This window comes from Cannabis sativa, chromosome 6 (assembly GCF_029168945.1).
Source record: "Cannabis sativa cultivar Pink pepper isolate KNU-18-1 chromosome 6, ASM2916894v1, whole genome shotgun sequence".
NCBI lineage: Eukaryota > Viridiplantae > Streptophyta > Magnoliopsida > Rosales > Cannabaceae > Cannabis > Cannabis sativa.
Genome location: NC_083606.1, coordinates 48600305 through 48627600, shown reverse-complemented (window position 1 = coordinate 48627600; position 27296 = coordinate 48600305). Strand labels below are relative to the sequence as shown.

The window sequence follows — 27296 nt, the reverse complement described above, 5'->3', positions numbered from 1 at the left end:
CAAAATCCATCGCAATGTCCTTCCACTTCCATTCAAGAAGGGCTAAAGGTTGCAGTAACCCTGCCGGCCTTTGATGTTCAACTTTGATTTGCTGGCAGGTTAAGCACTTGGACACGTAGTCTACCACATCTCTTTTCATCCCATACCAACAAAAATAGGGTTTTAAATCCTGATACATTTTGGTGGTTCTCGGATGCAGTGAATAAGGTGTGGTGTGAGCTTCATCAAGGATCTCTTTCTTAAGCTCATCAATACTAGAGACACAAACGCAAAATTTATACAGTAACATTCCATTATTCGAGATTGAGAAGTCTTTAGGCTGACCAGCCATCACCTCATCTCGAACCTTGACTAGCTCGAGATCTTCTAATTGTGCGTTTCTGATTCTTTCTAGCAAATTAAACTAGAGTTTCAAGTTGTGCAATTTTCCAACTACAAATTTTTGGAAATTATTTTACCAGGATCTTAGATCTACTCACAAGTATGTTGATTAACACCCTAAATATGAACTTTCTAAAACGATGCAATAAACACATATAAAGTTTAGGAAACCTTACATTGAGTGCAGCGGAATTAAATGACTCCTTCCGCTCAGATCTCTAACCCTTGTATCCTTTCTGTCGCAGAGTATTATCAAGATCTGAACCTGGATCTCTTTCTCTGATTCGTTGGTGCTGAAACTCCTTCTTGTTGAAAGTCTTTCTTCACGATCATCCTCACTATGATTGAGGTATCACTTGCTGTGTGTGGGCACTACTCTAATCTCTAAGTGTTTCGAAATCTTAAGTAAGAAGAGAGAGAGGGAGTGGTCGGCCAAGCTAGAGAGAGAGAGGCTCAGGTTTTTCTGAATGAAAAGTGTAATTTTCCTGAAGCCTTCACTATCTATTTATAGCATTCCACTAGGGTTAGGTTTGAATTATTTGGCATTAAAATAATGAAAATATTAGAGGATAAATCCTATAAAAGTGGCCGGCCATGGCAGTATGGATTTGGGCCTCACTTTTTGCAATTTTGCAGTTTTATCACTTTTGCATCTGATTTTCTCAAAAACGCAAATTTTCTAATTCAACCATTTAAATGACAATTCTAACTATTTAATAACTATAAATAATTATTAAATAATATTGTCATTTATCATATTTATTAATCGAACCATACAAAGTATCATAATTAACAAATATGCCCCTAAAACTTTTTCTTTACAATTTCGCCCTTACTTAGTGAAAAATTAACAAATCGACATAGTATAATTTGAGAATTATAATTGATTAATCAAAACAAATTACATGAGTTTTACAAGCAATATTATCTCAACTAGTGGGGGGATCATGGGTCTATATAACCGAGCTTCCAATAAGTAGATCAAGAATTTATTACTTAAATTCACTAACTTATTAATTCTTCGTTGAATCCACGCATAGAACTTAGAATTGCACTCTCAGTATATAGAATGCTCTATATGTTCCACCATATAGACACATCATTAGTTATCCATTGTTATAATCCTAATTTGATCAATGATCCTCTATATGAATGATCTTCACTGTAAAGGGATTAGATTACTGTTACACCCTACTATGTATTTTATCCTTAAAACACTTGACCCCGTATAAATGATATTTCAGCTTATGTGAAATGAGTACTCCGCCATTTATTTTCGTTTGGTCAAGCTCGAAGGAGATCATCCTTTGCTTACTATTCGCCAAATTGAAGCTATAGATTCCATGTGTATGTTAGCGCTCCCACTAAATTGCACTACCGTGTTCCCAAAATGTACGTATCACCCTCACCTAAAAGTATGCTTAACTAACAAATCCAAGAACACGAATAGCCTCCTGAGATTGAGCCTAATCATAACAGGATTAAGATCATTTGATCTAGGATAAACTAGGCGATATTGACTTGAATAGATTTTACGGTAAGTTTAATAAATCAAAGTCAAAGTTCAATATCGGTCCTTCCAATGCATACTTCATGCATCCAACCTGAGCTTTACTTTAACCAATGTTCTGGAAAGAACATAGCATTTCTCCAAATGCAAGTAAACTCTTGTTGTAGATTATCATATCAGTAAAACCCTGTGTCTGATAAATATAGGAAACTTTATTCACATAGTCATGATTACTTTCCAAAGTGTTGACAACACAATAAACAGGATCAAGTATGTGAAAAGGGTTTCAGATGAATTTATAAATCAAATAGACAAGCAATTGATAAAGTGAACCAAAACATACACAAATGAATGAAAAATACTTCTGTTTCTTTATTGATGTTGAATAAAATAGATTACATTGAAATGGAGTTTTATTTAGGGCATAAAACCCCACACAAACTCAATCCCTTCACTAACAATTTCTAAAGCCAGTGGAGGAGCTATCAAAACAGCAGTGAAAACCTGCCCGGGAACCCTTCTACTTAGTGCATCAGCAACAACATTGGCTTTCCCTCGGTGATACAAAATCTCGCATTCGTAGTCCTTAACAAATTCCAGCCATCTCCTCTGCCCCATGTTCAAGTCTTTCTGGGTGAAAAAGTACTTGAGACTCTTATGATCAATATAAATCTCACATTTTTCACCATAAAGATTATGCCGCCATATCTTTAAAGCAAAAACCACAGCAGCAAGTTCTGGGTCATGAGTTGGGTACCGCTGCTCATACTCATTTAGTTGACAAGAGGCATAGGCTGTGACTTTAACAACTTGCATCAGAACACATCCCAGACCCTGTCTGGATGCATAAGAATAAACAACGAATTTCTCTTGATTTGATGGCAAAGCTAACACCGGAGCTGTTATCAAACGTTGCTTCAACTCCAAAAAACATGCTTCACATTTGTCTAACCACACGAATCGCAGAATTTTCTTAGTTAACTCGGTCAGTGGCATAGAGATCTTAGAAAATCCCTCGACAAAACATCAATAAACCCTATTAAACCGAGGAAACTTCGAACTTCTGTCACTGATTTTGGCCTCAGCTAGTTTTACACTGACTTGATCTTGTTTGCACAAACAATAATTCCATTCTTTCCAATGATATGCCCTAGAAAAGTTACCTCTGACAACCAGAATTCACACTTTTTGAACTTTGAATACAACTTGTGATCCCTAAGTCGCTGCAATACCAATGAGAGTATACAAGGACATCATCGATAAAAACTATGATGCGGTTATCGAGGAAATCCTTGAATACCCTATTCATGAGATCCATAAAGGCCGCAGGAACATTAGTCAATCCGAATGATATTACCAGAAACTCATAGTGCACATATCTTGTTCGAAACCCAGTCTTTGGTATATCTTCCTCCGGTATTCTTAGTTGATGATAACCGGATCGCAGGTCAATCTTCGAAAATACCGTCTTTCCCTAAAGCTGATCGAACAAATCGTCAATTTTGGGTAACGGATACTTGTTCTTGATCGTCAACTTGTTCAGTTCTCGATAATCAATGCACATTCTGAGAGAACCATCTTTCTTTTTCACAAACAGAACTGGAGCTTCTCAGGGCGATACACTGGGTCAGGTAAACCCAATATCAAGCATCCCCTGAAGTTGTAACTTAAGATCCTTTAGTTATGCTGGAGCCATCCTATACGAAGCTTTAGAAATAGGTTCGGCTCCAGGTGCCAACTCAATCACAAAGTCTATTTCTCGACGCGGCGACAAGCCTGGCAATTCCTTGGGAAATACATCGAGAAAATCTTTAACAACCCTGACTACCTCAGGCCCAAATTTTTCAGGTCTGGTAGAGTCAATTACAATCGCTAAAAATCCTACACATCCACTGTGTAGTAGATCCCTAGCCCTTAGCACAGAAATAATCAGGATCTGAGATCCCTGAACCGATCCAACATAAACAAATTGATCTTCACCTTCTGGCTGAAAAGTCACAATTTTCCGCTTGCAATCTATACTGGCCGAATACTTAGACAGAAGATCCATCACTAGTATGATATCAAACTCTGATAATTCAAGTTCTATAAGGTCAGCACTCAACTCCCTATCCTCGATCATAATTGGCATAGACCTAATGCGCCTACTAGAGATAACCAACTCCCCGTAAGGAATTAGGGTTCCAAACCCTCTTTAGAGAATATCACAAGGCCTACCTAAAAGTTCAATCACCCATGTAGCCACATATGAGCGTGTAGCTCCCAAATCAAATAACACAGTATATAAGGAGTTGTTGACTAGAAGCAGACCTGTCGCCACAGAATGACTGGTTGCAACATCAGCTTGGGTGATGGCAAACACCTGAGCACGTACAGGTTTTGCCTCTGACTTCTGTTCTTCCTTCTTTATCTGAGGGCAATCTTTCTTGAAATACCCCACCATGCCGCGATGAAAGCATGTCTTCCAGTTGCACTCTCTCGGATGATGTTTCTTACAACGTGGGCACTCAGGGTAAGAGTAACCCTGGCGTCCTCCTCTGCCTTAGTTCCCACGGAACCGCTTGCTCTGCCCCGAGCCACCAGATTCTGAGGTAACTTTCCTCTTTTGATCAGTGGTGGAATCATCACCATCCCTACCATAGATAGGAGTAGGAAGAGTGGGGGTCCCACCAACATTTGGAGTCAGTTGGGGCACCTGAAGGAATTTATCGCACCCTCAGCTCCCAGGGCCTTTTCAACCATTTCTGCATATGATGTTGCTTCATTAGTAGAGATCATCAGATCATGCCTAATCATCACATTCAAATCGGCCAGGTACTTTTCTTTCTTACTAAAATCTATTGGCACGATACTCGAGGCGAGCTTGGACAAACGATCAAACTTCGTAGTATATTCAGTAATTGACATCACCTCAGTTTGTACGAATTCAGTGAACTCTTTCTGCTTAGCACTGCAGATAGCTTCATTATAATACTTGGTATTGAATAACTGTCGGAACTCTTCCCAGGTCATAACACTGACGTCCCGAGTGAGGGACACGAACTCCCACCACACGAGAGCGTCCTCTTGGAATTGAAATGTGGCTCACGTCACCCGATCATTTCCAACCACCCCCATGAAATTCAATATTCGCTCAATCACCGTGAGCCACTCCTCAGCCTTCATCACATCTGGACCTCCCAAAAACAGTGGAGGTGCTTTCTTACGGAACCTTTTGTATAACAGCTCCATACGATTGCCAACAATAGGTTGTTCTGTTGGCACCGCTGGAGCTACAATGGCCTAAGCTTGTTGTGGAGGCACGACAGGAAGACCCTGCTGCCTTAATCTGGAAATTTCTATTTGATCTTGCATCTGCGCAAACCTCTGCTCCCAATCCGGAGGAGCTTGTGGTGGCTTTACAGGACGACCACCCTAAACTCTGCCACGACCATGGCTGTGACCACGGGGATTCTGGGGAATTTTATTTCCCTAACCGCCTTCGGTCTCAACCATATTACCCTGACTTCTTGTATTTCACTGGGCATCTATTTTATAGGACTTAGCCTGCGAACCCATAAGCCAGGTTAGTCAGACAGTAATCATAAAACTTAATACCGCGCTTATGGATTTTGAGGCAACACACTTAAATAAACAACCGTAATGTAATATGCTTCCTAACATGCTTTAATAATCACATATAATACTAAACAAGTACGGGCTTATTGAACCATGAACCAGGCTTTCTCTGATGAAGATTCTACATGTCTTGGCAAGCTTCGGTTCAAACTTGGCATCTCTGATACTGAAATTGTAACGCCTTAATGCTAAGGCACGCTACAGTAATTTTTCATTTAGAGTGCTATCTTTGCTAATCAAAGAATTTTCTCAAAAAAACCTGTCAAATTAAAACTTTTATAACAAATATTAAACTTTATAATTTACATGGTCATTTATAAACACCGAGATCCCGTTTCTAAACTTTTATACAAAATATGTCAAAATACATAACAAGGTTGCACAGCGACTACAAAATACTAAACCCCAGATGTCCTGAGACTGAACACTCCAGGTCGCGCCACCACGACATGTACAACCTCATCTCAGCCAGGCTCACTCCTGTTCAGCTTTTGCGTTCCCTTTACCTACACATGAAGTAGAACTGTGAGTCGACAGACTCAGTAAGAAAGGCATATAACATATCATATAATACCGACTTGTATCTAGGCGCCCATACACCTATTTACAAGGCTTAACAGATCAGTATGAACGTTCTAACTAGGATACGACCATGTACCATGTACCACATGCACTCAGTATACCTTCGTACTAGTGCAGGAAGGGTATGGACCGCACCTTGAGTACCGTTAAGTGTTGTACCACAGACATCTTGTACCTTCCTGTACAAGTGCTGGTAACACCATGATGTACTTTCAAACATCATAACCTTTACCAATGCACTCTGTATTGCAACCGTACAAGTGTTGGTAGTGTATGAATCACAACATATAAGCATGCATATACACTAAACATATACATACATTCGCATATCCATATTACAAATTATACAGTTCTTACCTTCTTTTTGGATTCAAGTGTGCTGGCCGACCTGAATGGAAAGTCTCGTGCTAGATGGATGCCCTAACCACATAACAAAACAGGGTAAGTCACATGAACGAAACCCTAATCCAGTAAGCCCGAATCTACAACTCTAGGTTTTGTTATATTCATTGAGAAAATGGTTTGTTCGGGGATCCTGCCAAAACTAGGTAACCAGTTTTACAGGTGCTGGCAAACCGGTTACCCAGTTTACACCAAGTCTCCCCAAACAAGCTCCAACTTGCTCAAAACTCATCCAATTGCCACCAAACTTTCTAGAGTACCTAATCCGTGTATATGCAACATATTCCAACCAATAATTCTCAGAAAAACACATTGAATCATAATATTCCATTAAAGACTAAAGCTTAGGGTTCAAAGCCCAAACTTGCACAAATCCAATCCCACACACCAAAATGAGGTGCTAGAAGCTAAATCTAACTCAAATAAACGCTATAATTCAAACCCAAACAACCCCTAATTTTCAAAATCATATTTTCAATCAAACCCTAAAATTCAACAACTAAGAGATAGAGATTCTAGGGCTTGCATTGGCTTGATTTCCCTTGAATTCCTTGCTGAAAACACCAGAAATCAACAACATTTCACCTTGTTCCAGGCTGGTTCGAAGAGAGAGGGAAGGAAAGAGAATGTTTTCTCTTGAATTTTGGTTTTTCTCTTGTATTTTTTCTAAATGAAAAGGGATTTACTACATTAATCATTGCTGAATAATAGCTGCTAGGTGTCAAGTTCCTAGGAAGCCAGCAAACCACTTACCTTGGCAAAAGACTAAAATGCCCTTAATGATTAATTCTAGCTTATTTCCAACCTAGGGGTAAAATAGTCAAAAATAATAACCCGGCACCACGCCAATATTTTATTTTCTCCAATATATTTCCCACTAAGAATTAAGATTCTAGACTTGCCCATGTGATAAAAGTAGTCATCCATCGCATTTTCTGTTGTCGCCGAGCAAAAATTGTAAAAATAACATAATTCACATATAAATCAAATAATACCCCTAGAGTTTAATAAAATCTCCGGAATATAGAAATTATAACTCTAATACCCATTTCTAACAATGGGGCCCACAAATAATCAAATTCATAAATAATTACAAAAATATCATAAATTAGTGCTAATTGCCTTTACTAATCGAAATTACTAAAGCGGTCATTACAATAAGGACCATAGGAAAATAAATATAAAATTTAGAGTTATCATAATTTTTTTTTGATGAATAAGAATCTTTGTATTGCTCAAAATAAGTTATTTACCTCTGACTATTCTTTTTACATTTTCTATCAAAAAAGGATGTAATCAATGAAATTACAAATCATGAGTATCTCTTCTACATCTGTAAAAGCCATTGCTTATCCTCCTCTTTAATTTTTCTTGGTAGTACTCCCATAATTCTCAGCTTACTATTTTCCTGTATTCTTTTCACAATCACCTTGTTTTGCAAAAATATTTGTTCCAATATACATCATTTCTTGCCCTCCACATATGGTAGATTAAGCCTGGCATTACTGTCCTCAGCATACTCTTTCGAGATGCTGAAAGCGTTTTGCTCTTATTGATGCACTGCAGAAGCTGCTGCGATTTGATTGCCTTCGATCTCCATTGTAAACAAGTTTTAATCTCTTCCAAGCAGACTCTGCTGTAATCACAATCAAAGAACAAGTGCTCTATTGTTTCATTTTCTTTCCCACACAATAGACAAGTCATGTCTATGTTGTGTTCATATTTTCCAATTCTTTCCTTAGTGTTCAACCTTTCCCAATGCACCAGCAATAGTATAAACTTGTATTTGGGAATGATTAACCTATCCCAAACACTTTTGCACCATGGAATCTTCTCATTGTTGTTGAACAGAAGTTGATACCCTTTATGTATTTTATATTGCTGCTGCACAAATCCAGAAAGATTAGCTTATTGTTTCAATCTATTTTTCACACCAACTATTTTCTTCCAATACCAACTACAATCAGCAGGAGCCTTTTACTCCTACCACTGTGTATCCTTTAAATACATATTGTGCATTTATTTCACAAATAAACAATACTTCTTGCTAGCTATATCCCATACATATCTACCAATAGCTGCAATATTCCAATTCAGAATATTCATGAAGCCTATTCCTCCAGCTCCTTTGGGCAAGCAAACTTTTTCCCAAGCCACAAGACCGGGACTAGCTCCTTCCTAAACTCCTTTCCATAGGAATGACCTGCATATGGACTCAATATCTCTAAGCAATTTCTTTGGCAAGATTAGGATTTGAGATTAGTAGGTATGAATGGATAAGAGCATTAAATTAATTATTGTTACCCTCCCCGTATAAGATAAATTTCTAGAGCTCCACATTCTAACCTTGCTAACAATCTTCTCAAGTAGCCCTTGGCATTCCTCTTTAGAGATTTATTTTGAGCATGTAGGGATTCCACGATATCTAAAAGGCAAGAAGCTTCTAGAGAAGTTAGAAGCCTCTATGATTCTATTAACTTCCATCTCTAGCATCCCAAAACAGTAAATGGCAGTCTTCTGAGCATTTGGAGTTAGACCAGATGTTGAAGTGAATAATTTCAGTCCTTTGAGCAGCACCATAACTGATATAAAATCTCCATTGCTGAAAACCAGTAAGTCATCACGAAAACACATATGATTTATCTTCAACAATGTGCATCTGTCATGGAATTTAAATCCAGGCCATTACCCAATCTTTTTAAAGATCCTAGTGAGGTACTCCATGCCTAGAACAAAGAGGAGGGGAGACATGGGGTCCCCTTGCCTCAGCCCCCTCTTGGTCTCAAAAAACCCACACATGGAGCCATTGAGGAGAAGAGAAAACATTAGAGTCCTGATACAACACATTACAAGTTGTATGAACGTGTCAGGGAACCCAAAAGCAATCAACATATCCTCTAAAAAGTCTCATTCAATGGTATCATAGGCCTTTTTTAGATCAATCTTGATCATGCAATTTTTCCTCCCGTACAATCTTACCAGATCTTGGCATACCATTATATTGTGTGCAATATATCCCCAATGAACAAAACAACTTCGGTTTTCTACAATTAGATCAGGCAACACCTTCCTTAATCTGTGTCAAATCACCTTGGTTGCTATCTTGTATAAAACATTGCAGCATGATATAGGTCTAAAATCAACCACACTTTTTGGACATACTGTCTTAGGAATGAGTGTGATAGTATTGGTGTTTATTTCCTTTAAAATTTTCCCAGTGTTCTGGAAGGACAGTAGAACATCTTCAACTTCTGATCCTACTAACTGCCAATTATCCTAGAAAAAGGCACACTCAGAGCCATCTGGCCCAGGGGCCTTGTTACCAGGTTTTGAAAACAGAGCATCCTTCACCTCTTTAGGAGAATAATTAGCAAGAATAATCTTTCAATGAGTGTCATTAACCTTAAGCCCAAGGTCAATCACTGATTTGTGGACTTTCCTTCTGTTAGGCATTGCTGTCCCCAAAAGACTCTGGTTGTAATCTAGGAAGGCTTTTTGGACCCAGTATTGATTGTCTCTCCATACACCAAACCCATCTTCAATCGAGAAAATCTTATTGTGAATTCTTCTCAATTTCAGAGAAGCATGGAAGAATGCAGATTTCTCATCTCCATATCTTGCCCAATTAACCTTGGCTTTTTTTGAGATAAACATAGAATAAGCCTTGTGCACCTCAGTTTAATGGCTACATGCTTCTTGTTCCCCCTTCATGAGTTCTAGGTTCAATGGATCCCTCCTCAATTTCAGTTGAGCATCTGCAAGTGTAGAATTAGCTAGTAGATCTACCTTGTGAATCTCAAAAAATCCTTCCTTATTTATCCTCTTCAGTATTTCTTTCAGCCTTCTAAATTTGGTAATTACCTTGAACATTTTGGACCCCTAGCATCTCCTCTCCAAGAATCTACAACTTGTTCTTCATATTTAGGAGCCAATTTCCACATATTGTAGTAACTAAAAGGTTTTTTGCCAAAACTCATATCCTTTTATATAGACACCAAGATAGGGCTATGATCAAAATTCAGTTGAGGTAGAAAAACAACTTTAGAGCATGGGAAGGAATTCATCCAAAGAGGATTGATCATTGCACGATAAATTTTGGAATAAATCCTATCATCCGGCTTCTTCTATTTATTGTTCCATGTGAGAAATGGCCCATAATATTTCAGGTCCTCCATACTACATCAGCCATGGCTCATTAATTTTCTGTGCTAGCCCCTCAAAAAATGTCCATAGCTCTTCTCTTCTTTTTTCATTGTTAAACCCATAAACAAATGTGACATGAAATTTTCCAACATGTTGCTTCGAATGAACATAGCACTGATTTAATTGGCTTGTGCAAAAACTGATGTCGATATTGTAGACATTAGGTTGCCAAGCAACAATTATGCTCCCTTTGTCTAACCAAGAGTTATTATTCAAAAAAGACAAACCTTGAAACAAACTAGTGCACAATGCCCCATATTCTTATTTTCCACCTTAGTTTCGAAGAGACTAACCAAACCAACACCCTTCGAATACATCAATTGCTTGATTTCGTTGTGTTTTTATAGGTTGTTAATCCCTCTAACATTCCAGCAAAGAAATCTATCCATTGGAAGTAGAGGATCTCCCCCTCTCCAATGTTAGCCAAATTTCTCTACTCAGTTCCTAAAGACTCAAACCTGTTGTTCACTGCAGTCTCCTCTATTTCCTTTTCCATCACCACTCTTTTGCCTTTCACTACCTTTTGAAAACCTTCAGCATCTACTTGTTTCTCCTTCTCCACCTTCTTCTGCTTAGGAACCCAAATTTGTTTCCCCTGCTCCTCTTTAGTCACTTCCTTCCTATGGAACTCAGTGTTATGTCCTATCCCCGAAAAACTCTAGCATATCGAAGGTATCCACTCATATTTCACCTCCAATTCTACGTCATGATTATGTTCATCTATGAATGAAATCGTATCAGAGAAAGTTATCATAATTTTGATAACCAAATATTTTTATGTATCAATGTTTATTTTATTTTAAAGATAAAATTATATATTTTTTAAAATTTTTTGAAATAATTAAAATTAATAAATCTATAAATCGAAAAAAGTAAAAAAAAAAATCTAAAATTTAATTTATGCATAATTTTTTATTTTTTCACATTTAAAATCCAATATAACGTATACATAAAATATTTTTTAAAAAATATTATTGTACTTATGTATTGTCATACAACATTCCATTTAAATTTTACTATAAAAATTACTTTTGATTTTTAAAAAAATTTAATTTATAATTATCTAATCAATTAAATTACTTAATTCATTTCAACAAAATGAATATATTTAGTTCAAGTTTTAATAATAGAGAATAATTAAATTATAAACTATACATATTTAAAAAATATTTATGTATATCTCACACATGGATACTGTAAAAAAAACTAACTAAATAAATTAATAAAAATAGAATATTAATAAAAATAATTAATTATAAACAATATAAAAAATCTAAAAATAAAAAAGTTCTAAACAAGAAAACTTAGAGCATTTTCAATAGAGATGCAAATTAATAAGTGATACAAAGCTAAAATATAACTAATTTAGCAAAAATTATGCTCCAATTGTATCCTAAATTTGCATCGTGTGCCAAAAGTTTATGCAAATTTAGCACAACAAATATTATGCCAAATTTGACACGACATTGCTTATAATACAAAATTTACATCATAATAAGTGCACAATTTTATTATTTATTTTTATTATTTTATTAGTATAAATACCAACAGTATTAATTATGAACTATTTATATTCTATTTTATTATTTTACATTAAAAATGAATGATAAAGTTATTATTTTTGTACTTGCAATAAAAATATTATATTTAGCATCAAGTTTTACAAATTACCATTAAGCATTGGATTGGAGCACAATGCTAAAAATTAATACAAATACATAACAAAGTTTTTTTTTTTTGCCAGTACGATTTTACATCTCCCACTAAAGATGTTCTTGCAAAACTTTTGTATAATTAAAAAAATTTGAATCAAAGTTAATAAAGATATGTACACATTAATAGTAGAAATGTTAAGTTAAAGTGTCAAGCATTGTAAAAGGTAGCATTGTTATTTGTGCATTTCAATATTTGCTCATAAAAATTTTAATTTAATAAATAATTCAGAAAACTAATAATTAATTATTGGGTACTATATATATATGGTATTGAACACCTTAAAGAAATAAATTTAAAAATTTAATCGAAGTTAATAAAGATATGTACATAATAATAATGAACATGTTAAAAGTCACATTAAGATACTAAGCACCACAAAAGGCAGCACACTGCTTAATGAAGATATAAACATATTAATAACGAAAATATAAGAGTTACATTAAGGTGCCAAGCACCACAAAAAACAACATACCGTTATTAATGTATTTTAATATCAACTCCTATAAATTTTAATTTAATAAATAATATGAAAATTAGTACCACACATTAGTGTGATATTGAGCACCTTAAGGTGTCACATAACAATAATAATACGAAAAATTATTTACCAAAAAAATTACAAAGATCATTTTTTAAAATAAATAAATAACAAAAAAAATAAAAATGAAAAAAATAAGTGTTTTTTGTTTGTTTTTATTGAACATCAATTCTTCTGTGTTGTTAGATTTAACCCACATAGTATTATGTTTGATTATTCATATCTTTATTTTATTAGTTTTTATGTTGTCAACTAAATATGTTATGACTTTTGAGACTTTGTTTTTCAAATCAGAATTTCTATCAATTTTATGTATATGGAGATCATCAACCTTATACTAATTTTTTTTTTTTTTTGAGAAAGAAGATCAAAGACAAAAGCTAAAGCTGGGCTAAGATCTTCAAGGAGAGGAACTGAAATGGTTCCAAATTATCTCTTTGTCCGTTCCCAGGGCTGATCGGGCAAGATCGTGAGCTATGGTGTTTGTAGACCGGGGAATGTAATGGACGATAACACCTGGAAAAGACGACAAAGAGGATACGATCATGGCAACAAGACCCGAAAGGGCTGAACGATTTGGAGAGAACTTCTGGATACGGTGCACCAAGTTCTGACAGTCGGAGGCAATAACAGCAATTGGAAAACGGACTGCTTGACACCAAAGTAGCGCTCGGTTGAGAGCTTCAGCTTCAGCATAAATTGGGGGGAGCCCTGAATAAGAAGGAGCCATGAAAGTTGCAATGACTTTACCATGAGAATCAGTTACTGCAGCTCCGTACCCATGCTTGTTGGTAGATTGAGAAAGGGCTGCATCCATAGAAAGCTGAAACTTTGCTCTTGGTACTTGTAAACTCGCAGAAGACTGATGGGAGGTGGGACATGATATGGATATCCGATTCTGCGCATCCCTGTATTCCTGCAGATAATAACTGACAGAATTCTCCAAACTGAAATCAGTGGTATTGTTAGGGTGGAAAATGGCCCTGTTTCTGTTGTTCCAAATGGCCCAAATTAAACCCAAAAAAGAGGAAAATTGTTCTTTGTCAAAACATTCAAAACCTCTGAGCTTGAATTCTTTAATATCACAATTTCTATTATTAAGATAAAACTGATAGAAAGAAGAATCCTTCCAAATTTTACCTGCCCTGGAACATTCAATAAGGGAGTGGGTGTTGGAGTCATGATGAGAGTGACAAAGGGAGCAAAAAGGGGAGGGAGTGGACTTACGGTGGAAAAGGTTAAGATTGGAGGGAAGAATGTGGTGGAATGCTTTCCAAACAAAATGTTTGATTTTGGGAGGGATATTAGAAGACCAAACAGTGGTCCACCAACGCTTATAAGTAGTAGGATTGGAAGGACGAGGAGTGGAAAAGTTAGAGTTAGCCAAATTGTAGCCGGAGTTAACTGTGAAACAACCCGAATGGTGATGATTCCAGATAAGAGCATCATTGTTATGAGCATCAATAGGAACAGCAAGAATGGCATTGCACATCTCCTCATCAAAATAATACCAAAGTTTTGTAAGGTCCCAATGTCGGTCTTCAGTGAGGAAAAAAGAGACATTTTGGGAGGGAGGGGACAGGCCAGGCTTTAACATAGCTTTACGGTAGGAAGGAAGCCAATTGGATTCAGAAATGTTTACCAGGGTGCCATCCCCAATTTTCCAGATAAGGCCCTTGATCAGAAGATCCCTGCCCCAAAGAATGCTACGCCAACAAAACGAAGGTGAGTGGCCAGTGGCTGCATGCAAGAAATCATTTCGCTTGAAATATTTAGCCTTAAGGATTTGGCAAACTAGGGAATCAGGGGAGGTGAGGATACGCCAAGCTTTCTTAGCGAGCATGGCTTGATTATGATGAACAATATTACGAAAGCCTAACCCTCCAAAAAATTTGGAAGTGCAAAGATTGTCTCATTTTTTCCAATGAATCTTATGGCTCTGGCCAAGGGACCCCCACTAGAATTTAGACATTAATTTGCTGTAATGTTTACAAAGAGAGACAGGGAGGCGAAAGCAGGACATAGCATAAGAGGGAATAGCTTGAATAACCGCTTTTAAAAGAATTTCTTTGCCTGCTCTAGAGAAGAGATTTTGGTTCCAAATAGACAGCTTAGAGCTAGCTTTTTGAAGAAGGAATAGGAAGGAGGAGTTTTTAGACCTAGAGAAATATTGAGGGACACCTAGGTATTTATCAATGAAAGGCTTATCGTCCAAATTGAGAGTAGTTCTGAGATTGTGACAGTCAGAGGAAGTGGTATTAGGAGAGAAAAGGATAGAGGATTTGTGGAAATTGACGGATTGGCCAGTAGCGTGGTTGTAAAGGGTAAGAATATCCTTGATTTCAGTGGACGAAGAGGAAGAAACCTTAGTGAAATGGAAATCCCATCGAAAGAGTTAGAATGCGTCTTAGCATTGATAATTCCAGAGAGACCTTCAGCAACAAGGAGGAAAAGATAAGGCGAGAGAGGGTCGCCCTGACGGATTCCGCGAGTGGGGAGAATTTTGTGAGAGAGACAATTATTAATGCGGAGACGAAAAGAGACAGAGGAAAGACAGTTAAGAATGAGGGAGATGAAGGGATAGGGGAAACCAAAATGTTGAAGGATGTGCTCAATATAGGCCCATTCAACTTTGTCAAAGGCCTTTTCCATATCCAGCTTCAAAGCAGCCCAACCGACTTTCCCATGTTTACGGTTAGTGATCGCATGAATAACTTCGTTCGCAATAATAATGTTATAAAAAATGATGCGATCAGAGAGAAAGGCGCCATGGTTATGGGAAATAAGATCCGAGAGAGAAGATTTGAGGCGGTTTGCAATAGTTTTAGAGACGACCTTGTATAGAGTGGAACAGAGACTGATGGGACGGAAGTCCTTAACCCGAGAAGCATTTTTAACTTTGGGAATGAGAACCAAAATAGTTTCGTTTACCGGGCTAAGATCAGCATTGGTGGTGAGAGTGTATAAAGCCGCCTGGCAGAGATCTCTACCAGCAGAGTCCCAATTTTTTTTGAAAGAAACTAGGATTAAATCCATCGGGACCAGGGAACTAAGCTGGAAAAGAGCAACTTTGACTTCATCAAAAGTGAAAGGAGAAGTAAGGAACGCTGATTGAGTAGGAGTGAGGCGCTTAGAGAGACCTTGCGTAGCAAAAGTCATAGCATCAGGGTTAGTTCCTTGGGAAGCAAAGAGATCAGTGTAGAACTGAACAAAAGAGGTGGTAATATCATTTAGAGTGGTGACTTGAGAATTGTCGTCCAAAGTTAGAGACTTAATGAAATTGGTACGTTTCCTCGCTGAAGCACGGTTATGGAAATATTTAGTGTTCTTGTCACCCGCTTTAAGCCAATTTACTCTGGAGCGCTACTTCCAAAAGATTTCCTCTTTGACCAAAATGTTATCCAGATTACGTTGGAGATCATTGGCTTTCTTGACATCAGAAGGAGAAACAGTAGGACCCTCCAGGAGGCGCTCCATATCCGATTGGATACGTTTGATGCGATGTGAGAATTGATTTTTATTACGACCCCAGGAGGACAAGGAAACGGAACAATTTTGCAGTTTGGAAAGGAAAGTGAGAATGGGATTATTAGAGGTGGAAGAATTAGATTCTGTTTTCCAGCTATCTCTAAGAAGCTCGGGGAAATCAGGCTCAAGTAACCAATGATTATCAAATCGAAAAGTAGGGTTACGAGCAAACATGAAAGGTTTGCCCTCCAGCAACACTTTTAGAGCTCTGCGATCGGAGCCAAAAAAACCTAAGTGGTGGAGAGAGGCCATGGGAAATAGATCAGCCCATTTTTGATTAACAATGGCCCAATCCAAACGCTCCAAAGTGGTACCATGCTTCCAAGTGAAGCGGCTTCCAGAGAAAGCGAGCAGGAAAAGAGAGTATTTACCAATAAAGCTTTGAAAAGAATGCATGGCATGGGGAGGTGGTAAACCGTGAGTATTTCGATCGTTAAAGACAAGGTAATCATTAAAATCCCCAACAATGAGCCACGGTGAAAGAGGGGCAGCATCAAAAAGACGATGCAATAAGGTCCAAGAATTGTGTTTATCAGCAACATAGGGAGATCCGTAATAGCAAGACAAATGAAACTTAATATTATTTATAGTAAGCATACAGTCGATATGGTTAAGGGAATGGGACAAAATATTAACAATAACATCCTCCTTCCAAAATAAAAGCAAACCCCCCCTAATCCACTTCTAGGAACTTGAAAAACATTAGCAAAATACATATTAGCCCTAGCAACAAAAGTAGAAGATACAAAAAGCTTGGTTTCCATGACAAAAAAGAGCTGGGGCTGATGCTGCTTCGTGAGGAGGGAGAAGTTTTGGAATGCTCGGGAACTCCCTAATCCGCGAGCATTCCAACTAAGGAGACTCATTTTTCTCGGCGAGGTTGCTGAGCAACACCCGCCGTTTCCTCGTTGTCAGACATAGATGGAACTACAACAAAGTCAGAGTGAGAGGCTCGGGCTCTTTTCAGCATGCTGCGAACCGAAGAGCCAACTTGACAGGTCTGCCTAGCAAAAGACCTCTTCCTGGTGGAGGAAAGGATAGCAGGGGAGTCATTGATATGGAGACTGGATAAAGGCGGACTGCTCAGGGAAACCAGGGATGGCTGTGGGTACATGGGTGCTTTGCCTTTGGAAGTGGTGGGAAGGGTGGTGGAAGTCATAATGGGGTGAGTTGGGAGAGAGCAGTGGAGGGTGGAGTGCACAGTTTGAGACTGAGTGGAACAGGTAATGTTGGAAGTAGTAGCAGTGGTGAGTTGGAGAAAGTTAGAGGGGAGGGGGCAGCCATGGTAGTCACAATGAACCGGTTTGTTTGGTCTTGAAGGCTATGGTGACCAAGGTTGGAAAGGGAAGGTTGTTCCTCAAAAGGAATGGAGTTGGATAGCTCAAAGATAGTCTTCTTATAAATGGATTTGGCAGGGGCACGGAGGGCATCCTTGTAGCTTAAACTCGGAGGAAAAGGATGATGGTCACAGTGATGGAGAAACTTATCACACTTGTTGAAGGTGTGTCAAGCTTACCACAATGATAGCAGTAGTTTTGAATACCCTCGTAAAAGAACTTCAGCCACTTAGTGAGGGATAGTTTTCTAAAATGGACATTCATTCCACGGTGGAGGGGTTTGGTGGTGTCAAGAAGGACACGAACATGCATAAAGGGAGTGACTGAATCATAGAGAGAAATGAGATGGACCTCAATGAGATCACCAATAGCATCTGCAACAAACTGTGCCAGACCATAGGATCGAGACCCAAATGGAATAAAATTGACCTGAACCCAGAGAGGAATGTATCGAAGTTGAGAGGGAAGGATGGTGTCGAAGCCATCAGGGATAGCAAATATCATGAGGGATCGATCAAAGTGCCATGGCTGGCCTTCCATGACCCTTCGACGATCACCCTCACAGCCAAATTGAACCAGGAAAAGGCCTGAATGGTATTCAGAGAAAGAGAAGGGGCATCGGGCAACCCAGGCTTCATTCATAGCTTTCTGAATCCAATCAACTTTCAAAGTTTTGGGAGACAAGATCTTAACAACCAAACAATGAGATTGGGACTGAGGTTCTGGATGTATGGAAACATGGTCGAAATCGTGGACAAGAGCTTCTTCAGGGGTTAGGTGGGTGGATTGGGAAGTAGGTAAGTTAGCCATGGGTAGGTACAGAAAAGAAAAGGATAAAAGAACAAAAGTAGAAAAAGATACAGGTGAAGGATAATCTGGAAACAAACTGCAGGGCTTTAAATAGAAAAAAGGAAGAGAGATATACCTGAAGAAAGTAAAACCTGGAAGATGAGGAGATACGAACGCCATCTTAGCTGCTGGAGGTCTAGATCCTCGTCTGCCCAGCCATAGGGCAATGATTCGCCTCCATCTGAAGAAAAAGACAGATATTGAATGCATGAAGGGAAAGGAAGAAGAAAGAGAGCCAAATATTGTCTGAACAAGCATTAATGGTAGTCTCGGTAAAGGGAAAATGGGGGCTGCATTAAAGATTAACAATGATTATATACAGGATATAATTAAGGTGCATTAATTAAAGAAAGAGAAGAAGAGGGAAGGAAAAAACGACGGTTAGAAACTGGAAGAAAACCAAAAGAAAGACCCTAGAACGTTCCAGAGCAGGGAGAAATTTGCTAGTACTATACTTCTTGAAAGTCTCAGCCCCATCCTGTGATTGATGCAACCATAAAATGTTGCCAAATTACAAATCACCTCACCTTTGGTGGGGTCTTTAAGCTGAGGTTGGAATTTCAACCTTATACTAAATTTGATATTGCACCTGTCAATAAATGTTACACAGTTAAAAATTAATGATAACAATGCTCAAAATATCATTCAAGATTAGATATTCTATTTATGGTATAGTCATATTAGAAAATATACCTCCCACGTTGCAAATTCCATTACATTGTGCCATTTCAAATCATTATTCAAGCTCTCTTAAAACTTAATATATGATACACCCTTCTAACTTTAAAAGGTTATTAGGCTAATTGGATTTTAATTAATAGTGGACTACAATTTATTGGACAAATTATAGTTATAAGTCTCATCTCATGTACTTTTAATACATTTAGGGTTCGTTTTTCAACGTCGTATTAGGTCGTATTGTATTGTATTATATTGAATTGGATTATATATATCATATTTTTATATAATACTATATTAAACTTTAATTTATAGTAAAATATTATATATTTAGGTGTCCATAAAAGTTAATACCACATATAATTTATATAAAAATATTGCATAAAATACAATTTAATATAATATAATACAATACAATACGACATAATACGGCGTTCCAAACGAGCCCTTAGTGACTATTAACCATGCTATTATGGTTATTAACAAATATTTATCTACAATATTAATTTTAATATTCCCACTTACATAATATAATTATCTACTGTAATATTATCCACCTTATACATCAATCAGCTAAATCATATATAAATATCATATTGATAGGATATATACATTACATATAACATGACTTTGAAAATATTTAAATACAATAACAACTATTACCAATCAAACAAAATGTGCATGAGGTGTAACAAATTATGACTATGTGCATTCACATCTCCTTTTTATACTTGTCACTTCAGTAAACAACATATATATATATCTATATATATGACAATAACAATAAGAAGTGACTGTAAAATCATTTTGTATGTTCAAAACACAAGTCATAAGCGTTGTCCAGATTTTTGTAAGCCTGACATGTGGATCCTAATCTGGAAAAACTAAGTGATTTGTAGCATGTCAACTCTCTTGACCGCTGTTCTATGAAGATGGAAGCCTTAGCTCACGGAAAGGGCCACCATGAAAGGAAATCCCCTGAATAGCGACAATCAGAAGTCTCTCCCAGCCTTGGGGCTGAAGCCACATACTTCTGTAAGGCTAAAGTCGAGTGCTCCTGCAAAGGGTATGGGTTTCTCACAACCAAATGCCCGAAGGTTACTTGGAATGCGTTCAGTTGAGTTATTACCCCATTTCGCAGAGGCTCTACTCGTACATGTGAGACTACGTGAAAGTCCTAATTTCTGCCAGTTCATATTGATGATTCTTAGCAGATTAAATCTATGTTATGAATTAGAAATTAAAAACAATGAACACAGAATTTACAAGCTTCCTCTGCATTGGAAACGCATTCCAACCGAGTAGTGCTTGGGTTCCCTTGAACCGGGTACAGTAACTTTCACTAAACAATCAATTCAATTACAATATCCAGTTCTGATTCTTCAAATCAAACAAAGTAATCTAAATTGACTTTTATACAAAGTTACCTAATGCTTGAACAACCTCAAGCTTTGAGATCTAAACACATTTAGATCTCAAACACAAGAAACACACAGCTGAACAACCTTCAGCAAAGAATCTGAACTCCCTTCAGATCAAGCAGATTTGAACTTCATCTTCAACCTCAGGAAGATCTCTCGAACTTCAATCTGCACAAACAAGAACAAAAACAGAAAATATGTTGCCCTAGCAGAGCAAGAATCAAGAAGAAGATTCTAACAGAAGAGAGTTAGTTAGTACAACGGTTTTGATCGAATTTATATACTAAAGATAATAAACCAGACTAACTAACCAACCAGCAAAGTACAGCTGGCACACTCTAACAAACTAGCAGAAAGCTGACATGGCACTAAAATGATATTAGTGAAAAACAGATGCAACTAACTCCAGAACAGATGTTAGAGACAACAAATACTGAACAAAAGCAATATCTAATTTGCCACACAAAACATGACACTTACAATCTCCCCCTTGGCAAATTATGATCAACGACAAACCACATTGAAATCATCAACAGTTTAGACATACGCAATACTAAAACACAGCCAGTATCCACAATATTAACACAAACCCCAAAAAAAACTGTGTACAATGTTTATATCAAAAGGTAAAAACAAAGTTTATATCAAAAGGTAAAATAACTCCCCCTCGATGATCATAATCAATCACTGCTGGAATATGAGACCAGAGGAGCACCAAGAATCCTTGAGTCACCACCATCTGGAGCAGAGACCGGAGCCACATTGGAAGGCTCCCCCTGAACAGCTGCCACATTTGAGGGCTCCCCCTGGACTACAGCAGTGTGTGACGACTCCCCCTGAATACCAGTCCCAATATCCTCGCCTTGTTGAAACCAGGAATTTGAAGCTTCTCCAGCTATTCATACTCAGGGGGAGCCTTCCAATGTGGCTCCGGTCTCTGCTCCAGATGGTGGTGACTCAAGGATTCTTGGTGCTCCTCTGGTCTCATATTCCAGCAGTGATTGATTATGATCATCGAGGGGGAGTTATTTTACCTTTTGATATAAACTTTGTTTTTACCTTGTTGGCAGGGACCACACACCCTATCTCTTCCCAATCTGAATTCAGGAATCACACGGACAGCTTTGATGGAAACAATCTTCTTTAAGTCTCTGTAGTTTAGGTGCCCCAGTCTGTAGTGCCATAAATCAGGTTTATCCAAGAACACCCTGTGGCATTTTACTTGATTGGTCAGAACATAGCAGTGATCAGCCGTTTGGTTCCCTGTGAGAACTGTTTTCCCATCAGATTAGACTAAGCATTGTGTCTTGGTGAAGTTCACATCATAGTTAGCATCACATAGTTGACTGATGCTAATTAAGTTTGCTTTCAGTCCTTTCACGAATAGCACGCCTGTCAGAGAGAAGACATCCAAGAGATCTAGATCACCCTGCCCCATAATCTCCCCTTTATTTCCATCACCAAAGGTGACAAAACCTTCTTTGGATGAATGAAAGTTCTTAAGATCATTGCAGGAACCAGTCATGTGTCATGAGCATCCACTATCAAAGTACCAGCAGTTATCTTTCATAGCTGACAGGGAGGTATGAGCAACCAGAGCCAGATTTTCACGTTTGGATTTCCTCTTCTTCTTAGTTCCGTGTTGTGGGGCAAAAGAGAAATTACCGTGGCCAGATTTCCTATTGATAAGGTTTGTCAAGTAAGTTCGGAGTTTGTAACATCTTGGCCTGATGTGTCCTCTTTTATTGCAGAAGTGACACGTTGGAACAAATCGATCAACCTGTTTGTCTCTTGATTTTTCACTCATAGGACCTCTTTTGACAGAGTTGGGCTTAGATTCATCAGGTTTTTTCTCTGGTTGATCATCCTTGATGGTAGTAGAGGCAGATACAAACTTTATTTTATCACCAGAGGATGAAGCTGAGTTATCTTCAATAGTCAAATCATTCCCTTGATTGTATAACAGTTTGTATCCAATAGAAGTTCTGTCTCCATACGGCTTCTGATTTTGGAGAGCTTGATTCAGTGCAGCAGTGCCCGAGGGAACATGAGAAAGGGACTGCTTTGCTCTCACAACTTCAGAAGTCAATTTGTATATCTCACTGTCTTTGGAACACAACTCCAATGTCATCTTCTTGAGCTTATCTTCTAGTTCACATTTACTATCATCAAGAGCTTTGTTCAGATCTTGTAGTTCCTTCACTCTCTTAGCCATATAGCCCCATTGGGCAAACATTTCCTCATAAGCCTTATTTTTCTCATCAGCTGTTGATTCAGAATCAGACAATGAGTCATCTCCCTCAACTTCTTCAGGGACAGATTCCCTGACCATAAATGCCATTACAGACTTATCATCCTTTGATTCATCACTAGCCTCTTCTTCTTCACTATCACTCCATGTGACAGCCAAGGCCTTCTTTTTCTTAAGTGTATTTGCACATTCTGCCTGTATATGACCAAAACCTGAGCATTCGTGACACTGAATCCCTTTTCCTTTCTTTTCTGGTTGTTGGGATTGTCAGTTAGGACCAGGGAAGTTCCTTCCAGTAGAATTTTCCTTATTACCAGAATTAGATTTCTTGAAGTTCTTTTTTAAGAATCGGGCATAATTCTTTGCCGTGGAGGGCCAGATTCGCATCTGTAAAAGATTCAGACAAATCAACTTCCTTAGAGTTTTCTTCCTTATGGATGAAAGCAACTCCCATTTCGATCTTCTCCTTCTCAGAACTCTTGGTTTTCTTCCCTTTCTCCCATCTCTCAAGAGTTAACTCATAATTTTGAAGTGACCCAATCAATTCGTCTAGATCAAGTGCTTCAATATCTCTGCTTTCTTCAATAGACGTTACTTTGGACATGAATCTTTTTGGAAGAACACCTAGTAGCTTTCTCACCAATTTCTTGTTGGAGTAAGTTTTGCCAAGAGCATAGGATTCATTGGAAATGTCACACAGCTTAGCATGAAATTCTGAGACGGATTCATCTTCCTCCATTGACAGATTCTCAAAGGATTTTGCTAGAGATCGAAGTCGAGCCTTTTTAACAGCATCAGTTCCCTCATTCTTGATTTTCAGCTTTTCCCACGCATCTTTGGCAACTTCACAGTTCGAAATAACTTTCAGTTGATTAGTCGAGACAGCATTGAAGAGGGCATGAAGAGCTTTGGAATTGAAATTAGCTCGTTCCATTTCGTCAGTAGTCCATTCACTGGATTTTTTGATCTTGTCCCCTTCTTCATCGCAATGTAGGAGGTGACCAACCTTCTAAGCAATCGCCATCCAGACTCGTTCATCCACAGCCTTCAAGAAAGCTCTCATCTTTGTCTTCCAATAGGGATAGTTAGAACCTTCCAGCATGGGGGGTCTGGAAGTTGATCCTCCTTCTCTGAACATTTCCATTTCAGGTAGATCTGCACACACTCAGCAAAGAACTTTGTTGCAGAACGAGATGAGACTCGTGGTGGGTTAGTTTTCCAGAAAATTACAGGATAAAGATTGACAGAGAAACTTAAGGATGTGCAGACAATAGGACAAATCCAAGATCGCAATTTCTTTACTTGAAAAAGTAGGCTCTGATACCAATTGAAAGTCCTAATTTCTGCCAGTTCATATTGATGATTCTTAGCAGATTAAATCTATGTTATGAATTAGAAATTAAAAACAATGAACACAGAATTTACAAGCTTCCTCTGCATTGGAAACGCATTCCAACCGAGTAGTGCTTGGGTTCCCTTGAACCGGGTACAGTAACTTTCACTAAACAATCAATTCAATTACAATATCCAGTTCTGATTCTTCAAATCAAACAAAGTAATCTAAATTGACTTTTATACAAAGTTACCTAATGCTTGAACAACCTCAAGCTTTGAGATCTAAACACATTTAGATCTCAAACACAAGAAACACACAGCTGAACAACCTTCAGCAAAGAATCTGAACTCCCTTCAGATCAAGCAGATTTGAACTTCATCTTCAACCTCAGGAAGATCTCTCGAACTTCAATCTGCACAAACAAGAACAAAAACAGAAAATATGTTGCCCTAGCAGAGCAAGAATCAAGAAGAAGATTCTAACAGAAGAGAGTTAGTTAGTACAACGGTTTTGATCGAATTTATATACTAAAGATAATAAACCAGACTAACTAACCAACCAGCAAAGTACAGCTGGCACACTCTAACAAACTAGCAGAAAGCTGACATGGCACTAAAATGATATTAGTGAAAAACAGATGCAACTAACTCCAGAACAGATGTTAGAGACAACAAATACTGAACAAAAGCAATATCTAATTTGCCACACAAAACATGACACTTACACTACGAACTTAGTTGCTAAACTTATTCAAGTACAACATCAGGGTTTGTCCCCCACAATATTGTTGAAAATATTTTACCAGGATCTAGATTTACTAACAAGTGTGTTGAATTAACATCCTAAATATGAATTCTCTAAAACAATGAAAATAAACACATAAGGGTTTAAAAAAACCATACATTGATTGCAAGGAAATATAATGACCCCTTCCGTTCTGATCTCTAGCCCTTGATTCCTTTCTGTAGCACGACACTATCAAAATCTAAACCTGGATCTCTTTCTCTCCTTCGGGTTTGGTTACCACTGTCTTACTCACTATGATTGAGTGCTTCACTTGCTATGTGTGGGCATGGCACTCATCACTAAGGGTTTCAAATATGGTTAAGAAAAATGAAGGAGGTGAGAAAACACTAAGGAAGGAACTCTCTCATCAAGTTTTGTTGAAGGCATTAATTTGACAAAGTGTCAAGTGTGGATGAGATGAGAGCATCACGTTCCTTTTTTATAGTGTTTCAACTAGGGCTTAAGGTTGAATTATATGGAATAAAAAAGAATAAAATATTGGGCAATAAATCACTATGGCCGTACAGAATAAGTGGACCAGTTTCTAGTTACAATTTTATCACTTTATTTCAACCACTTATTCTTCTTTTCAATAATACTATATTTTCTAATTCAAACCTATAAATGCCAAAATTATTTATTTAATAATTATAATTAATTACTAAATAAAATTTCCATTTATGTAATTTATTAATTACACCATACAAAGTCTCTTAATTAACAAATCGACCCCAAAACCTCTTTTCACAATTAAGCCCTTGCTTAGTGAAAATTCATAAATAAGACATAGTCTAATTTTAGAATTATAATTGATTAATTAAAATCAATTAACTGAGTCTGCAAGCAGTATTATCTCAACTAGTGAAGAGACCATGGGCGTATATAACCTAGCTTTCAATAGGTAGATCTAGAATTCACCAAGTAAATTCTCAACTTATTAATTTCGCCTTGCTCCACTATAGATTTGGAATTGAATACACTCTCAGTTATATAGAACGATCTATATGTACCACGATATAGATACGTTATGATTATCCATTGTTACAATCCTAATAGTCAAGAATCCTCTATAGATGATCTACACTGCACAAGGACAAATTTATCGTTCTACCCTTTAATGTATTTTATCCTTAAAACACTTAGCAACCTATAAATGATACTTTAGTAAACTAATATAATTACTGAAATGAGGCCTAAATCATTTATCTCTATTCAGCCAAGCTCGAAGGAGATCATCGTTTCACTTCTATGTCCAGATAAAAGCTATAGATTTCATATCTATGATTAGCGCTACCACTCAATTGTACTATAATGTTCCCAAAATGTACGTATAACCCAGACCAAAAGGTAGGCTTAATTAACAAATCAAAGAACACAGATAACACTCTTCAGATGGAACCTAACCATGTAACGATTAAGATCCATAGACCTAAGATCAACCATTGATATTGACTTAGAAAGATATAATAGTAAGTTTAGGATATCTTATCCAAGATCAACATCGGTTCCTTCTAATGTATACTCCATACATCCGATACTGGTAAACTTTGCCAATGCCCTGGAAAGGACAAAGCACTTCTCCAAGGTGTAAGTATACCTATCGCAGATTATCATGCCAGTCTAAATCTAGTGAACTGATAAATCATGGGAATTAAACTTTTGCAATCATGATAATATTCCACTGTGCTGACAACACTATAATAATGAACAAATACACATGTTCTGGACTCAATAGAATTTATATATTAAATATAATCATGAAATAAATCATGTGAACCATGCAACATAAAATGAGATTTCTGATCTTTATTAATTAGTAAATCTGATTATATTGAAATGGATTTTATTTAGGGCACAAAACCCAACAAACTCCCACTTGCACTAATATAATACAAAAAGTGCATTTCAATTAATCTCAACACCTTGAGATCCAGATCAAGTGTAGTATGTAGTATTCTCTCCGTGGTAGGATCTGACAGGTTGTATTCAATACAACCTTTCCTCCACCATTACATTTTTTTAATCACAAAATCCTTGATATTGTGAAATTGTTTATATGTCTACTCCTCTAGGGAACTGGATTCTTTTCTTTTTGGCAACTAGTTTTGTGTTAGTTAGGAAGTAACACTAGTAGTTCATGAATTGTTGGTACACTGCAAA

At 37.4% G+C, this 27296-nt stretch overlaps 1 protein-coding gene across 1 annotated transcript; it reads right to left on the bottom strand.

Annotated features, from left to right (window-relative positions):
- Window positions 1-15131: 15131 nt before the first annotated feature.
- Window positions 15132-17344, bottom strand: LOC115695293 (uncharacterized). Its single transcript, XM_030622368.1, has 3 exons — window positions 17147-17344; window positions 16361-17051; window positions 15132-16246 (listed from the first exon to the last, which is right to left on the bottom strand). The coding sequence occupies exons 1-3, from the start codon at window positions 17342-17344 to the stop codon at window positions 15132-15134; spliced, it is 2004 nt and encodes a 667-aa protein (XP_030478228.1).
- Between the last annotated feature and the right edge of the window lie 9952 nt (window positions 17345-27296).

Excerpts from the sequence above, each read along its gene's own strand:
- LOC115695293 (XM_030622368.1), bottom strand. The coding sequence starts at position 17,344 with ATGAGTCTCCTTAGTTGGAATGCTCGCGGATTAGGGAGTTCCCGAGCA. Across the intron at positions 17,052-17,146 it reads CTAGAAGTGGATTAGGGGGG|TTTCATTTGTCTTGCTATTA; the intron begins GTTTGCTTTTAT and ends AATAATATTAAG. Across the intron at positions 16,247-16,360 it reads GAAAGCCAATGATCTCCAAC|CGAGGAAACGTACCAATTTC; the intron begins GTAATCTGGATA and ends ACCGTGCTTCAG.